This window comes from Corella eumyota, chromosome 2, assembly GCF_963082875.1.
Source record: "Corella eumyota chromosome 2, kaCorEumy4.1, whole genome shotgun sequence".
NCBI classification, from domain to species: Eukaryota; Metazoa; Chordata; class Ascidiacea; order Phlebobranchia; family Corellidae; genus Corella; species Corella eumyota.
Window position 1 is genome coordinate 10,896,142 of NC_137491.1, and position 16,458 is coordinate 10,912,599.

Genomic DNA, 16,458 nt, shown 5'->3' on the forward strand with positions numbered 1-16,458 from the left:
TTAAAAATTTATCATTTTTTACACTTCCAATAATTCTTTTGTTTATTTTTAGAATATATTTTTTTGTATAGGTTGTTATAATTAATTAAAAAACTTGTGTTAATAAATACCAAGGTTCAATGAAAAGATCTTAATTCAAGGTAATTATATTGTCATCATTTTTTTCACTGAATATGATAATATGTTTTAATTTTTTCATTGGATTTTTTTGCAGAAACATCTACATGTGAAGAAATATGTCATTACACATCAAGTCAATTAACTCATTGTACAACACTTCAAGGCTCTTAACCCTTCAACAAAATAATTTCATAAGAACTTTTCAACCCCCTATTAGGGGTGCAAAATTTGCTAAAAGGCATGTAAGAAAACCAAAACATCTTGGCAGAGCTCCCTCTAAGGATGAAAGTTATTTTAAAAAGTCTCCTCCAACTGCGGCAGATTTGCAAAAAAATTTAGACCTTTACAAAAACTACAATTACGCGCTTAAGTCATTAGTGTAAGTAAAAAATTTTAAATACGTTTAATTTGTTATTAGTTATATTCACTTTATGTTAAATTTCTTTTAAGTTTTTTTTTAGTATATATTCAATTTAAACTTTAAAAAAATAAAGTACTTATAATTCATTTTTACTCAGATGCATGTTTCAAGAAGAAATTGTACAAAAACAATTGATGGAAACTAGTAAAAAAGTCTCAGTCGATGAATTTGTGTGGAACGAAGAAGAGCATCACAAAAAATGTATGAATTACAACAATGTCGAAAATGAAAAATTATTAAAATCAAGGTATATTAAGAGGACAAATTAAATAATATGTTTTTTCTAAAGTTTTGTTTCCTTATTTTTTTATTCATGGATGTAGTTTCAATGTGTGCCTTTATGTAATACCGGCAATACAGGGCAGTTCTAAAGTGAACTGGGCAATTTGGCGTTATAACATAGGGTTTTTTGGCTTGCTTTTCCTTAGTCCTCGAGTAGTAGACTTTAAACCGTAAAAATTTTCCAAAAACCAATTGGCACGGTAATGAGGACAGTACACACCTTGTCAGCAACACCCAAAACTGGCATCTGCAGCTAAAGGCTACACTATTTCATTGTTAATTGTGTTAATAATACTAGTTAGCCGTTACATTCTAAAATATATTACTTTTATCAATAGAATAAAGGAAATAGAAATGCAACATGCTCAAGAAAAACTAATTTTTGAAGAACAAGAAGAGATATTACAAATAGAGAAGTCTCAGCACCAGAAGAGGATTAATGCTATCTTTGCCGCTTTGGAAGAGGAGTCACGTGATTGGATAACTTATGAAAATGTGGAGGAGAAAATAAATGAAGCCCTTGACAATCCTGTTAACTTTAATTTTGCTGTTTCTAGAGACGGCATAATAGCTCGTCGAACGGCGCAATCTCTTTAAAAATTTCTGTCTAGTTTTGTTGCCACAAATACATTCTATCGTTTAAACTTTATTGATTTAAATTCTACTTAGCAAAATGAAAGTGTGATGACTTTAGTTAATTTCTTTATTTACAAAAAGGAAATTTAGGTTTAAAAAAATGGATGAACTTATATCTGGATTTATTTCTAAGATATTATAAACAATGAAAATATACATTGGATTATAAAGCGATCTTCTTCTTTTGTCGTCCATAAAAATATTATTGTATATATGTTATAGCTATGGTTATCAGGCATACCATGACGAATACGTTTCTATTTTTATTAGGCGATCCATTACAGCCATCTAAACCAAAGTCTTATGTTTAAACCACTTACTTATAATATTTTTTTATTATGTAGAAATTTATAACCAATACTTGCCCATGTCGCACGTTCTTCGGCAAACCTGCTGTGTGGAAGACGTTGTGCAGTTGTCAGGACCAACTGGGGTGTTTGTACATCCCCTCTTAATGTTGCTGATCGACATCATTCCTGTTTGCGCGACTGTTTAAGTGACAACAAATTAAACATTGTCTTGTAGGTACAGGTTACGTTAAATATGACATTGCTTATAAATACATTGAACTGCAGTTAGTTCCACATAGCAAAGATTGTTGATCTTTTCGCACTCTTGAAAATACGCCCCAGGACCCGATGTGACTTCAAAGCAAGATGCTTCCTCAATAGTCGAACACTGAAAGCACTGTATAGCTTCTGTTTTAATATGTATAAACCCTGTTAATTTAGGCTAAGTAATAGCGTTAAAAGAAACTTACTAATATTACTTCTAAAATATTTTGTTATGTAGCCTATAGTTTTAACTTTAAAAACCAATCAAAATACCACTGAAAAGTTAGAATTTAACTTTAGAGTCCATACTAAAAATTATATTCAACACCTAACGATATTTAATAAACTTAATCATTAAATGATCTTTCAGATATTTAAGCAAAGTTATAATTTGCGTCTTTTTACCTGAGCAGGCTGCTAAAGAAAGTATTAAACTTGCAAGAAACAAAGTATTCATAACTGTTACGTTAGTTTGTTTAATAAACTTAAAATATGTGCAAATTTTAATAAAATCTGTTACGATTTAAATCTTCCCACGTATTTCCTTTTCTACTAAAAAAAGCTTTTATCTGTAAGAATTGCGTCCGGAATAAAAGGTAGGGGGAATTCCATAATCTTCAATATATCGACATTTTGCGTAGCATATTTTAAGTTTTAAATAAACTAGCTTATTTTTTTTCGCTTTTCATGAATTTAAAAAGTTGGTATAAATGTACTGTTGAATTTTACTTTTAAGTGGAAGCATAATGGCAATAGGAGATTAATATTATTTTAACATGATTTTGATAAATATTAAATGTACTAATAACTGACAAGAAACACAATATATTTAGCATCTATTAACATTTATTTTGATGCAGCTTTTTGACTCTTAAGGATAGCACTGGCTCGTCTTAACGCAACCATTTTTAAATCCTTTCGGTATCGGTTCTTGCGAATGGTTTTAGAGATCGAAGATAGAGTTTTTCTTGATCCCTTGCTAAATGTGACTTTGTTCAAAGACTTGCCAGGCTTGTTTTGCCCTAGAAATTAAATGTAAATAATTAATAAAAATCAATAAAAGAATGAAAAATATTTTTAATAGAATTGCAAAACAAATTTCACTAAAACATTAACATTCTTTAAACTACAAAAAATTGATTTTTTGAAATGTGAAATAGCACTTATTCAAATTTAACACATTATTTACAAGAATACTTACTTAATCTATACCCCTGCTAACCCTCCCATTTATTATACCAGCGTTTAGTAATTACCCTAACAATAGCCATCAAGTGCAAATTGACATTTTTAAAGGTGAATATGAAATGGTAACATTATTACAGAGTCAAGTATACCTTTTGTTTTTCTGGTCACAAGAACAACACCTTTGCCATTTTCAGCAGGTTCAACTCCAATAGTTTTCTTGTGAATTAAACCATTAAACCTAAGATACATAACATCATTATCTGATTATTAAACAGTTAACCAGTTGCACACAGTTGTAATTGTAAATATAGCAAGTATACTGAAATAACTAGTTAACAAACAATTATGTAGTCTATTAGTTTCTATATAACAGTACCTATAACTGTTTTTGTTCTTCAAGTTGTTTGGTTCTCGTGTAAATTGTTGTTTGTTTCTCTTCATAAGAAAACAGGAATTATTCCTGATGACCATCCACTGCAAATCCGCCGACATTTTTCTATCTTACCTAAAATAAAAAATAATACAAACACGGTTTATAAATTGATAAAAATTGTAAGTAGCGCCCTTTAAAATCCGAAACAACAGAACCGCAGAATGACAGAAAGATCGTTTGTCAGTTTGTAGCTTAATTTATTAAATTCGTACAAAAAATTATACGAGCGCAGTCAGTATTATTGGAATAACGTCTTTTGTCATTTATTAGGCTAGTTAGGCATTATTTTTAGTAATAGATAGAAAATGTTAACAAAAAAAAATATTAAATAAAGTGTAAAACATAAAAACTCATGCGCTCACCATGCAAATTTCTAAAAGAGAGTTGTAACCTCAAAGCAGTCGTATATGTTGACGAATCAACGTATTTTTTTCGATATTTACAACAGTAAATAACGAAGTACTAAAAAGAATGGATTTTATTTAAAAAATATACATGACAGTTAAGGTAAAATAGGGCTTATATAATTTTGTAGTATGTTAATTTGGTTTAAAAAAAACTAAGAATTTAAATTTTTTGAAACTATAGTTACTAACATAACGATAACCTTATAAAAAATAAATAAATAAAAAACAGACCCAAATACTAAATTTGGTAATTAAACGCGTTATGTTACTTATCTTGTGTATTATCGTAAAATAGTTACATAACAAAAATCAAAATAGAAAAGAAAAAGGGGAAAAAACGAATACACTTTACGGTTTCGCTATAGCTAGTAAGTTGCTAAGGCAACAATCTAAAAAAAACTTTTACCGAAGAACGTAGCATAGAAAAGTAAAGTTTTACAGAATTTTGATTAGAGCAAAACTTTTTGTGTTCGTAGTGTTTACCTTGTTTAATTAAAAAAATTCAATAATTTTAAGAAACTTATGCTTATTCGTTTAAAAAATACTATTTACGAATTTAATTATTTTAGTATCACGTGTAGAACCCAGTCCAGGAACTTTTGTATTAAAATCTTTCGTTTAATTTGATTAACTAAATATTAAATAGCTCAAGAATGGTTTTAGTACAAATCCAAGGAGTTGTCGAACCGATATTATATGTTACTACCTCTTTTATTTTATTTAAACTACTGAGTTTGGCTGTTGAAAAATGGGTACCAGTACCTGCTTTTGCCAAAAAAATTGGAAGATCAATTAAATTCCATAATATTCTTATTTCCCTCATTCATTCCGCCATTTGCAGTGTCTGGGTTGGTCTATGTTTTTATCTGCACCCGGATTTGGCATCTGATATTATAAACAATCACTACCATGTATCTTATTTGCTGGTGTGTATGAGCATTGGTTACTTTATTCACGATCTAATTCATGCATTACAAAACAAGAGTTTCTCCGAAGGTTGGGAGATTATGATTCATCACTGCACAGTTTTAACCTGCTTTACCCTTGCTGCAATTCAATGCAGATATACAAGTTATGTTGTTGTTTCACTTTTAACTGAAGTCAACTCTGTTTTTTTACACTTTCGACAACTCATGAATTTGGGCAACATCACACATGAGACGACTGTTTTTCGAGTAAACAGTATGGTCAACGTGGCCACATTTGCTTTATTTCGACTAGGCACCATTGTTTGGATGACCAGATGGATTGTTTTGCAAAGAGAGAATTTGCCACCTATCTTACATGCAATCGGTTTTCTGGGTCTTGTGATAATGACACTGATTAATGTTATTTTGTTTGGAAGAATTCTGTTGAAAGATTTTTGGGGTAAAATTAACAGAAAGCCCAAAAACCACTCTCAAAAGTTAATTGACTAGGAAATGTTATTTTCAGGCCCATACTTCAACACTTTATTTTTAACCTGTGTTAAGTCGATTAATTATCATATTTTAATTCATGCATTAATAATCATGCCATTTAACCTATTACTTTTGTATACAAGAAATATATGTACCGAAAGTGCTTAATTCCATTTTATTTTACCAATTTTTCTTTCATATTCGTATTACTCAATTTGCTGATAACTTGCATTAAAACTAATTCTTACCAGGTTGTAATTTGTACATATTTAAGAGTAACAATTGCTTTATTTTTTTACTGATAGGTGTCAATTTTTTCAATAGAGGTGATTATGTGAATATTATTTTTATTAAAAATCAAATGTTTTATTGTATTATCAAATTTATTATAACTTACTCCCAAAATCTGTTTATGTTGTAGTTACTGGAGTTTGGACAGTTTAAATTTTTATATTTTAATATTTTTTTTTTGTTATGCAACACATTTGTCCATAAAAGTCATATGCAATAAGTAACTGTATTTTGGATGATTCACAATAGTAGTAGTAACAATCACAATTTTTTTACACACTTTTGCAACCAATATAATTTCTATAGATTTTAAAATGCCTTTAAGACCATTTCGGTGTTCATATTTTGTTATGCAGACATATGTTACCGTGTTATAGTTTCACACAATATATGAATTTGTAACAAATCCTAACAAAAGTGTTTTTGTAGTAATTTCTTTTATTTTATTCTAACCACTAGTACAGATAATGTTTGATAATACAAATCGATTGCTGTACTTTATAAATTTATATGCATTTTCAAATATTACTAAATATTTAATTTTTTTCATTGTTTTTTTTTTTAAATCTTGCCATATTTCATTTTTAAATCTTACCATTTTTGTTTATTTCTATATTTTAGTTTATTGTTTGAATTTAAAAAATTGCAAATTTTTTTACCTCCTTTAAAAAAGTGCTTGGATATCCAATAGTATTTTCATAAATCAGTATTGTTTTGCAAATACTCAAGTGTAACAAATTTAAGTTTAAATTTTTACATGATAAATATTTGATTTTTTTTAGTTTGTAAATTAAGTTGTGCTATTCTACAATGCCATATTTTTTGACCCAATTATTCACTTTTTATCTGTAACATAAAAATTTAATATTTTTTAACTTCATTTTTGTAATCAAATTTTAATCCCCCATTAGCAAGTATTTCAAATTCTATAAATTAATCCTCACGTTTTTTTAACTACTTTTAGATATTTATATTAAATTTGTGTTGTAAGTTCAATTGGATTATACAGCAGTATGGCAAAAAGAAAGGAGGTTATTTTGCAGGTAAAATTAAACTGTAATTGTAGCTTATAACTGGCTTTTAAATTGTTTTTATAAATAAATAATTAGTTTGTTTATTTGTTAATGATGTAAACAGTTGTAAGTTGGACATAAATAATTTAATTTTTCCTGAAGTGGTTTAACCAGATGTTAAATTAAATTTTTGTTTAGTGTTTTAATAATATTTAATAAATAATTTGGATAAAAATATTTTAAATTTTTGTGGCACCTTTTTTAAAATGATTTATAAAAAACTTTTAAGAGAGCCTATAAAACAACTTAAATATCTTCTTTCTAATAAAATACTCTCTTCTTTGTTAAACATTTAAAAATAATTGTTGTCAATTTGTCTTTTAAAATGATTTTCTTTTTGTTCAGGAAACTTTAAACACACAAGAGTCATGGGAAACTGCAATGGGATCGGAAAATTTATATGGTAACAATTTTAAATTTTTATTTAAAGGCACGTTTTACTTAATTGTTTGCTTATTAAGTACATAAATTAAGCTCGAATATCTTTAATGTGTTATAAATGTTTATAAAATGACTTTTGGCTTCCGTTTTCAAAATATATCAGGTTAATTTACAAAAAATTATTGACATTAATTAATTATATATATGTAAAATTTAATGTATCATATTACTTTGTCTATTTTTAATATTAGTATATCTTCTCTTGTCCACTTTAATCCAATTCTTTCAATGTGAAATAATTTTTTAATATGTGACTTATTTTTTAGTATTTAGCTTGTAGTGGTCCAATTTTTAATAAAAATAATATATATCAAAATTACAAAAAAATTATATATATATAAACAATAAGTATGTTAAATGTTAAATTGGCCACAAGCAGTTTTAAATAATTAAGTTGATTTTTAGTTGTTGATGCCCATCAAAAATGGTGTGGTCCGTGCACAGCTATTGTTGGAATGTTAAAGAGAATAAAAAATGAACTTGGAGATCCCATGCTAAAATTTGCCACTGTAAGTTAAATTTTTAATGTGATACTTTTAACTTTTTGTTATTTTATTTAGAAATTACAGTAGTTTTTAATATTGTATATAGTGATAGTATAGGCCTATTCATAATTGTATAATGAAAAATAAAGTAATTAAAATTGTAAAACTTTAAGCTTTTAGCATAAAAAAGCTTGTAATAAATTGTAAAATTATTTTTTTAGGCTGAGGTAGATTTCATTGACTCGTTAGAACAATACAGAGGAAAATGTGAACCTAACTTTCTGTTCTTTGGGGTAAATATTAAAAAAAAAACTAAATTTAGTTGTGCTTATTGTTTAGGTTGTTAGGGCCAAATGTTTAACTATTTAAGATATGTGTTTACATCTGTTTTATGTCCTGTATTGACTAAAACTGAAATATGTCATTTATAATACAAAATTACTCATGTTTTTTTGACTAAAATTGATGGATAACATTTATTTTTTTCGACCCAGTGCAAATTATTTTTCATGAAAATGGTTTTTTTATTTATTTGTTTAGTGTGGTGAACTAATAGCTGCCATACGAGGATGTAATGCCCCCTTGATACAACAAACCATACAAACTAGTTTACAAAATGAACACAAGGTTTTAAAAGGAGAAGTGGAAAGAAAAGTTGTAGGTTTTTTACAAATAAATTCCATTTTTCTAAATTATTATTTATTGTTATTCAATGCTTTTAAATTCCTTTTTAGAAAGGCCAATATTGCACAGTACTTTAACCCCTTTAAAACAATTTAACTAACCTGGTTGTGTTATAGTTTTTATTTTTTGCCGTTTTAAAATACCTTTGGCAAGAAATGATTTTGTTGTTACCCTGATATATAAAAGGTACATATATGTATATATGGTGTTATCCAAAATTTTATCGAGTAAATTGATTTCTTTAGATTAGGGATATATGCAGTGAAAGTCCGGAGGATGAAGGAGAAGAAGAAGAGGAAGGGGAAGAGGAGGAGGAAGGAGTTGGTGAGTTATTTAAAGATGTTTAAAAATCTATAAATTTTTTAAATTATTTTTTTTTATTTAAGTTCCCAAGCAAATCACAGTTGCCTTGATTAAACCTGATGTTGTACAAAGTGGACAATCCGATGAAATTATTGCCAAGGTAACAACTTTGTTATTTTACCCGACAAAAGTTTTTACTTTTTTAAATTATTATTGTTAATTCTGTGAAAAATTGTATATATATAACAAATAAAATATTTAAATTTTATACAAAAATTTTCATCTAAATTTTTAGATTGAAGAGGCGGGCATAGAAATATTAATGAACGAGGAACGAATGTTAACAGAGGATGAAGCAAAAGACTTTTACAGTAGCAAGAAAGATGAGGTGACCAAAAAGTTTCCATTTGACCTTAAATATTAATAAAACTTTTAAAAATTTTTATCGAAGTTAAAAAAATAAGTATAATATTTTGGTTTAAAACATTTTTTTAATTTTTTTGTATTGACACATTTTTAAAACAAACTTTATTTTAGGAATTTTTCAATGATCTCATAAATTATGTGACAAGTGGTCCTTGTAGAGTAATAGTGTTAACAAAGGGAAGTACAGGAGAAGGGGTTGTAGATTTATGGAGAGACATTATCGGACCTTTTGATGCAGCAGTTGCCAAAGCAGAAAATGAAAACAGGTCAGTTTTGTGGTTTGTTGTTAGTTTTTATAATTTTTAACAACTTATAAAATACGTAGGCTTTATGTGATTACTCTTTCGTTAAATAAACTATTTTTTATAGCTTGAGAGCTATTTATGGCACTGATGCAACATCCAATGGACTGCACGGATCTACATCTTCTGAGGAAGCGATAAGAGAACTTGGATTCTTTTTCCCTGATTATCGACCCCCTGCTTGTGTCCGACTATCATCCAGGTAAACAATATTTTAAATTAAAAAAAAACAACTGTTTTCTGTATTTTGGTATTGCACGCGTTCATAACTAAATTAATGTGCCTATAGTCTTGTTATTTTTAAGGTTAGTTTTATTTAGAGAAAGTATAAGATTTCAGTTTTAGGCAGAAGTTGTAAATCATTTTTTATTATAACAGAGCATCTGGCAGACGAAGTAAAATGTCATCAAGGGCAGAAGTTCCCTTACAAAAAACACTTGCAATTATCAGACCTGATGCCTTGAAGGCACATAAAGGTATTTATTATTATTAACAAACTGTATTTTATTGTTTTATGGTACTTCTTACAATTATATAACAGTTTTATATACAATTGATACTAATAGATTTCTGTCCCTTATTTTAAAAATTATTTTTATAATATTAAGATATGGGCTTATTAATTTTTTAAATTACTTTGTATTATGCTCAGAAAAAAGCTATTACAACTGACTTTTTTAACATTTTTATCTATTTATGCACATTTTTAATTCATGACCATTAACCAACCTAACACAAAATTAAAATTTGTTTAGAACAAATCTTACAAAAGATCGAAGAATCAGGTTTCAAGATAGCAATGTCAAAAGAAATGACTTTGTCACAAGAGCAAGCTGAATCCTTTTACAGTGAACATAAAGACCAAGAATATTTTGGACCCCTTGTTAAACAAATGACTTGGTGAGCAAACAATTCTTAAATTAATGATTTAATCCCATATTTAAATTTATAAGGTGTAACTTTGAGTTTATCTTAAAAATTTGCGGGATAAAATTTACAAATTAAGAATGAAACTTGTATATTTATGTAATTGTATTTTTGTTTACTTAAATAGGGTATGTATTAAAATCCTTTGTACTATATTTACTTAAATAGGGTATGTATTAAAATCCTTTGTACTAAATGCTCGTTTTGGTAACCTGTCTAATTTTAAGATATTAACTTAACTGTTATTTGATGCTTATACAAACTATATTATAAATTTGGTTCTAATTTTGTCATTTCGTTCTAAATCATTTGTTTCATATTAATTAGTGGTCCTGTATTAGCATTGTGCTTAGCCCATCAAGATGCAATTGAAAGATGGAGAGGAATGCTTGGTCCTAAAATTGTATCGGAAGCTGTTGAACAAGAACCTGAAAGTTTAAGGTGTTATTACTTTTTATTAAAAATTAGTTCAATAAGTTTTTATTGCAAAATTTTTATGTAGATTCAAGTTTCAAAGTTTAGGTTTTTGTTAAGTAATATGTGCAATTTTTTAATAAATTTATATAAAAAGTTATAAAAAGGAACTTAAATAATTTGGCGTTGTATTTTTTACATTGGTACTCCTTTTTTGATTACCAAAAAACTTTTTGTGTTGTTATAGAGCCCAGTTTACCAGTGAAGAGGCTGAAGTAAATTTACTACATGGTAGTGACAGTCCTGAAACTGCTACTAAAGAATTATCAAATTTCTTCCCAATAGAACAGACCTTAGCTGTGATTAAACCTGATGCTATATCGGATAAAGGTAAAAAGAGCAAATTATATATTTTGTTTCTAACATTGTAATTAAATTTAAACACACAACTTTATTTCAGGTACTATTACAATATTATTTTTTGTGTTAAAACGTGAAGCCATTTGTGAAAACGTGAAGCCGACTTTTCAAGTTATATAATTTTTTTCCTCATGTCACTGCTAACAAATAAAAAAAAATGTTTTTTTTTTTTAGACAAAATAGTTGAGAAACTAAAGGAAGCCGGTTTTATGATCTCCTGCCAAAAAGATATGAGTTTATCTCGTGAAATTGCAGGACAAATTTACAAATCAAAAGTAAAATCTTAAACTGTTATCTTGATAAAACATTATATATAGGCTATATTATGCATTAAATTTTTTATATTTTTCTTAATTTGCTTATGTTTTGTATACTTTCTATTTTAATTTTAAATAAAAATTATGCAACAAAATCAACTAAATATTTTTAAAATAACTTAAACATATTTTACCTTCTTAAATATAGGAAGGTACTGACTTTTATGACAGTCTAATAGATCACATGACAAGTGGAAATACGATGATGATGGTTTTATCAGCAGAAGATGCAGTCAACAAACTGAGGGAGGTGATGGGTCCAACTGATCCGGATGTTGCTAAGGAACAAGCTCCTGATTCCTTAAGGTTTGTTTTTAGATAACATTTGATGTTCAGTTTTAAAAAATTTGTTTAAAAAAATTTTTAAAGGTTTTAAAATTCATTTAAAAATTTTTATTTTTTACGTAGTTTAATTATGTTAATATTGGCTTAGTTGTGTGAATGTAAGAATTAATCTGGTTTGGGACATAAGTAACAAAAGTTAACAAACCAGGTAAAGTTCAGATTTTTAATGTTTTTAACAATATGTTTTGTTTCAAACTTTAAATTATCAAGAAACCTATTTTTAAACGTTTGTTTAAAAGGTCAACTACTTACATAACATATTTACTTAACATTATAAAGGCTGTTGACATATGTTACATAACAGTTAAAAATCAAATATGCATAAAATATCAAGTTATATAATTTTTTTTATCTTATTAAAATAACAAACAGTTTGCATTTTTTTGTTACATAACTCATTGCAAATCATATTAGCATAATACCTTATATAACAAACAGTTGCTCAATGTTATATAACACATGGTAACCCAAGGTTATATAACATTAAACAACTGTTTGTTATATAAGGTATTATGCTAATATAATTTGCAATGAGTTATGTAACAAAAAAATGCAAACAGTTTGTTATTTTAAATAAGATAAAAAAATTATATAAGCTGATATTTTATGAGTTTAAAATATTAAATTTAATCATTTTAGAAACAAAGCATTTAACATTTTTGTTATGGTACAGAAACACTGCAGTTACTAATAACACATATCTAATTATAAAAAATAAATGTTTAAATTTTTGTTTTAACTTTTAGAGCTATGTTTGCAAAGTCTCTGCTTGAGAATGCCATCCATTCACCCTCAACCAAAGAAAGTGCTGACGAGAAAATTAAACTCGCATTTGGAGATTTAACTTTTGATTGGGATGGTACAGTTAATGAGCATGAAATCGAGGGTATTGCATGTTACCTAAGATGTGCAAGCTTTTTATTTCTGCTTGTCATTTTAGTTTCATTTTTTTTAAAGTTTATTTTAATACCAATTTTTTTTTAACTATATTTTTTAATTTTCAGTTTGTCATACTCATTTTATCATTTATAAAATTGCTTATGAATTTTTTTTATTTCATTTTTTATATAGTTTTGATGTTAAATTGACCCATATATCATTATATATTAGTCTATACATTTATTTAGAGCTTTAAAAACCCAATATCATGGCAGTGCTTATTTTTTTTAACACTTAGTTATCATTTAATTAGTTTAACTTAAAATATACCAAAAAATTTGTCAAAAGCACATAATTGAGTTAAAAGTGTATTCTAATTTGTTTTATTTTTAAAGGTCTCCCTGCAGTAGAAACAGATGGAAAAGAGGAGGATAGGGAAGAAGATAAAGATGCAGAACAAGCTGTTGAACCAGATAGTGCAGCAGAAGGTATATTAATGTTTTTAATTAAACAAAATAATTTTTTTACTTTGTGTTATTTTATAAGTATACTGGTAAATTTAACTGCCTGTTTATTAAGCAGATGTATTTAGGCGAAAAATTATATTGTCCTTTTTTTATTTATTAACATTAATTCAAATTTTTTAATTAGGTAAAGCTGAACCATTTGATGAGGACGCCCAAGGTTTGTTGCTCTGTGATTGATTTTGATTTTGTTTGCTTGATTTTTAGTTTTTTAACTTTGAGATATTATTTTGAGTTATGCTTGAAATTCCTATAACTAGTTTTGCTTTAACTAATTACTATGATTTTTTTAGATTTTTAACATTATTATTTTAGTTTTTTTGATTTTTGCTTGACTAATTTTTGGTTTTTGTTTTGTTTTTGACATGTTTGCTACTAATCCTGCTGTGTTTTACCATGAATGCTTTTGTGGAACTAACAACAACATTGTGCATTCATAAATTTCCACTTAACCCTCACAACCTGAAAAGTTAAAGAAAAAACAGTTGATTCTGGAAGTAGTTCTAGTAGTTCAGATAGTTCCGATTCTGAAAATGAAGACAAACCTAAAACACAAAAATCTTCTGATAAAACTGATGATGCACAGGGTAATAACCCTAATGATGATGATAATCCCAAAGCAATAACTCCTGAAAATGGGGATGCTTCTGTTGTAGATAATACAGTGGATAAATTAGCAAGACCTACATCTACACAATCGAATCACAATAAGGGGTCAAGTCCTGGGTCTGGGCAATCTGAAGACAAAGATGGGTCAAGGCCTGTGTCTAACCAATCCGGCGCCAATAAAGATTCTAGACCTGGGTCAAAGCAATCCAAGAAGGGAGAAGAAGTAATGCATGCTTCTAAAGAGTCTGGGGAAAAGAATGGGTCACAGCAATCTAAAGGTGAAGAAGAATCGAGGCCTGGGTCTAAGCAATCTGGAGACAAAGAGGAGTCAAGACCTGGGTCAAAGCAATCAGGGAGGGAGAAGGGGTTAAGACCTGGGTCAAAGCAATCTGGAAAGGAAGAGGGGTCAAGACCTGGGTCAACACAATCTGGGAAGGAGGAGGAATCAAGACCAGGGTCAAAGCAATCTGAAGAGGTGGAGGGGTCAACTCAGTCTGGGAAAAAGGAGAATTCAAGGCCTGGGTCAAAGCAATCTAAGGCAAAAGAAGAAGCAAGGCCTGAGTCCAAACAATCTGAGAGCAAACAGGGTTCAAGGCCTGGTTCTAAGAATTCAGTGAGCTCAAAGGGGTCTAGGGTTGGGTCTAGGCAGTCAACCAAACATTCTCGTAGTAGTTCTAGTAGCAGTAGTAGTAGTAGTGTTAATGGCTCGGATAAAAATAATAGAAAGTAAAATTCCACACTCGCTTGAATACTAAACATTTATTTTGTTATGATTTAGTTTAGATTATAACTCTGAAATATGATTATATTAATTTTATGTTTTAAAAAAAATTGTTTTTTAATTAATTTTTTATTAATCCTGTTTTTGCTTATTTTATTTGAGTTTGCATCTTGCATGTTTTTTAACAATTATTTTAAAATAATTAAATAAAACAATAAGTTTCCATTATAATACTTGTTTATTGAGTAAAGAATTATGTTTACATGTTATATTTTATTTAGAAAAAGAAGAATAATTTCAATTGATTTACAAGATAAAACCCAATTTTTTACATTTTATTTGTGAATATTTAATTTTAAAGGTGCCTTATTTTTATAGAACACTGTGCATATTTTTATTAACCCAAATTTTTATAGGTTTATTTTTAAACAAGCTGTTCTCGCACTACATTATACTGTGTTGTTTGTTGGTTGTTTGAATTCTATAAAGTTTCTTCAGTATTTAATTCTATGTTTATTACAGATTTATAACTTTTCAATACAATTTTTTATAAAAAAAGAAGTTGTTTATTAGACCAAAAATGCAGTACCTATAAAATATACAAGATTAATAGAATATTTATTAAATCTTTCGCATTATGAGTACTCTAAGTGGGTGAGGGTTGGGGTTAGGGTTTTGTTTATGCGTTTTTTTTTTGTTTCATTTGATATACAGTCGATCCACTATATTTTAAAGGAACCCACAATAATGATGTAATGATAAAATATTGCCCATATTTACTCTTATTAAAAAACGTATATATTTCTTGAAACACACGCGCATCTAAACTGTCAAAAAGAAATAGAATAATAGTATGTAGTAATCAAAGTTAAACGATTTTACAATATCGTGCTTCTTATTTTGTAACTTAAAAGTAATGATAACAAAATGGAAGGAAGCGCACCAAAAGGCTACATAAAAGGGAAAAAGGCAAAACGCACCGATACGCGTGCGCACTAAAACACACAAGCTTCGATAACAATAATGTTTACGCCACATAACCCCCCCTCAGAAGCGTCGTAAATACACAAAAAAAAATAGCAATAACAGTTAATTCAAATAAAAATGTTTGTATTAGATCTTTTTGGGTCTACCACGACCAATATGTTTGGTTACTTGGATCGGCTGAGTGGGATCCGCGTGCACCGGTTTCAAACGATCCACCGAAACTATTTGTTTGTTGGCACCCATTTCTAATTCAAAAGTTTTTGGGCCACGTTTTAAAACTAAATACGGTCCTTGGTATGGTGCGGTAAGTGGCGGTCGATGTGAATCCTTACGAACAAAAACGTATTTGCAAGTTTTTAAGCTGGGGGGAAAATTTGTTTTCAGAATAGCGTGGCGCGACATCGGCTGAGGAACAAAATTATTTACTTTTTCTTTTAAATACTTGAGCGTCGTTTTTGCATCATTTAAATTTGGTTCATGCTTTATTAAATCCCCAGGAACGGAAAGTGGAGTGCCATAAACCAACTCGGCAGACGATATCTTTAGATCTTCTTTCGGCGCGGTTCGAATACCCAAAAGTACCCATGGAAGTTGTTCAATCCAGTTTGGACCCTCTAGTCGTGCCATTAGTGAACTTTTAAGGTGTCGATGAAACCTTTCCACCAAACCGTTTGCTTGTGGTCTGAAGGCGCACGTATGATGAATTTGTATGCCAAGTGTCTCGTTCATATTTCTCCAGATACTTGAAGTAAATTGCGCTCCGCGATCACTAGACAGGTTGGTTGGTATACCAAATCGTGAAATCCAATGGTATAAAAACATTTTCGCACAAGTTGCCGTTGTTGAATTTTTCATTGGAATAGCTTCCG

General features: G+C 28.6%; 4 protein-coding genes across 4 annotated transcripts; 3 read left to right on the forward strand and 1 right to left on the reverse strand.

Annotated features, from left to right (window-relative positions):
* The first annotated feature begins 13 nt into the window (after positions 1-13).
* Positions 14-1,597, forward strand: LOC145741327 (small ribosomal subunit protein mS26-like). The gene is made up of 4 exons (XM_082558900.1): positions 14-140; positions 215-499; positions 639-788; positions 1,162-1,597. The coding sequence occupies exons 2-4, from the start codon at positions 237-239 to the stop codon at positions 1,418-1,420; spliced, it is 672 nt and encodes a 223-aa protein (XP_082415026.1). The 5' UTR covers positions 14-140; positions 215-236; the 3' UTR covers positions 1,421-1,597.
* A 1,244-nt stretch (positions 1,598-2,841) lies between these two features.
* LOC145741605 (large ribosomal subunit protein eL28-like) lies at positions 2,842-3,737 on the reverse strand. The gene is made up of 3 exons (XM_082559213.1): positions 3,578-3,737; positions 3,351-3,439; positions 2,842-3,035 (listed from the first exon to the last, which is right to left on the reverse strand). The coding sequence occupies exons 1-3, from the start codon at positions 3,691-3,693 to the stop codon at positions 2,860-2,862; spliced, it is 381 nt and encodes a 126-aa protein (XP_082415339.1). The 5' UTR covers positions 3,694-3,737; the 3' UTR covers positions 2,842-2,859.
* Positions 3,738-4,455: 718 nt separating this feature from the next.
* Positions 4,456-6,551, forward strand: LOC145742604 (TLC domain-containing protein 2-like). Its single transcript, XM_082560381.1, has one exon. The coding sequence runs from the start codon at positions 4,695-4,697 to the stop codon at positions 5,457-5,459; it is 765 nt and encodes a 254-aa protein (XP_082416507.1). The 5' UTR covers positions 4,456-4,694; the 3' UTR covers positions 5,460-6,551.
* Positions 6,552-6,694: 143 nt separating this feature from the next.
* Positions 6,695-14,855, forward strand: LOC145743859 (thioredoxin domain-containing protein 3 homolog). Its single transcript, XM_082561914.1, has 20 exons — positions 6,695-6,775; positions 7,151-7,208; positions 7,652-7,755; positions 7,953-8,024; positions 8,272-8,388; positions 8,661-8,739; positions 8,802-8,878; positions 9,014-9,106; positions 9,256-9,410; positions 9,514-9,648; positions 9,825-9,922; positions 10,202-10,346; positions 10,701-10,814; positions 11,035-11,177; positions 11,382-11,482; positions 11,673-11,830; positions 12,616-12,755; positions 13,144-13,236; positions 13,400-13,432; positions 13,743-14,855. Exons 1-20 carry the CDS (start codon positions 6,746-6,748, stop codon positions 14,609-14,611), a joined length of 2,814 nt encoding a protein of 937 aa, XP_082418040.1. The 5' UTR covers positions 6,695-6,745; the 3' UTR covers positions 14,612-14,855.
* The last annotated feature ends 1,603 nt before the right edge of the window (positions 14,856-16,458 follow it).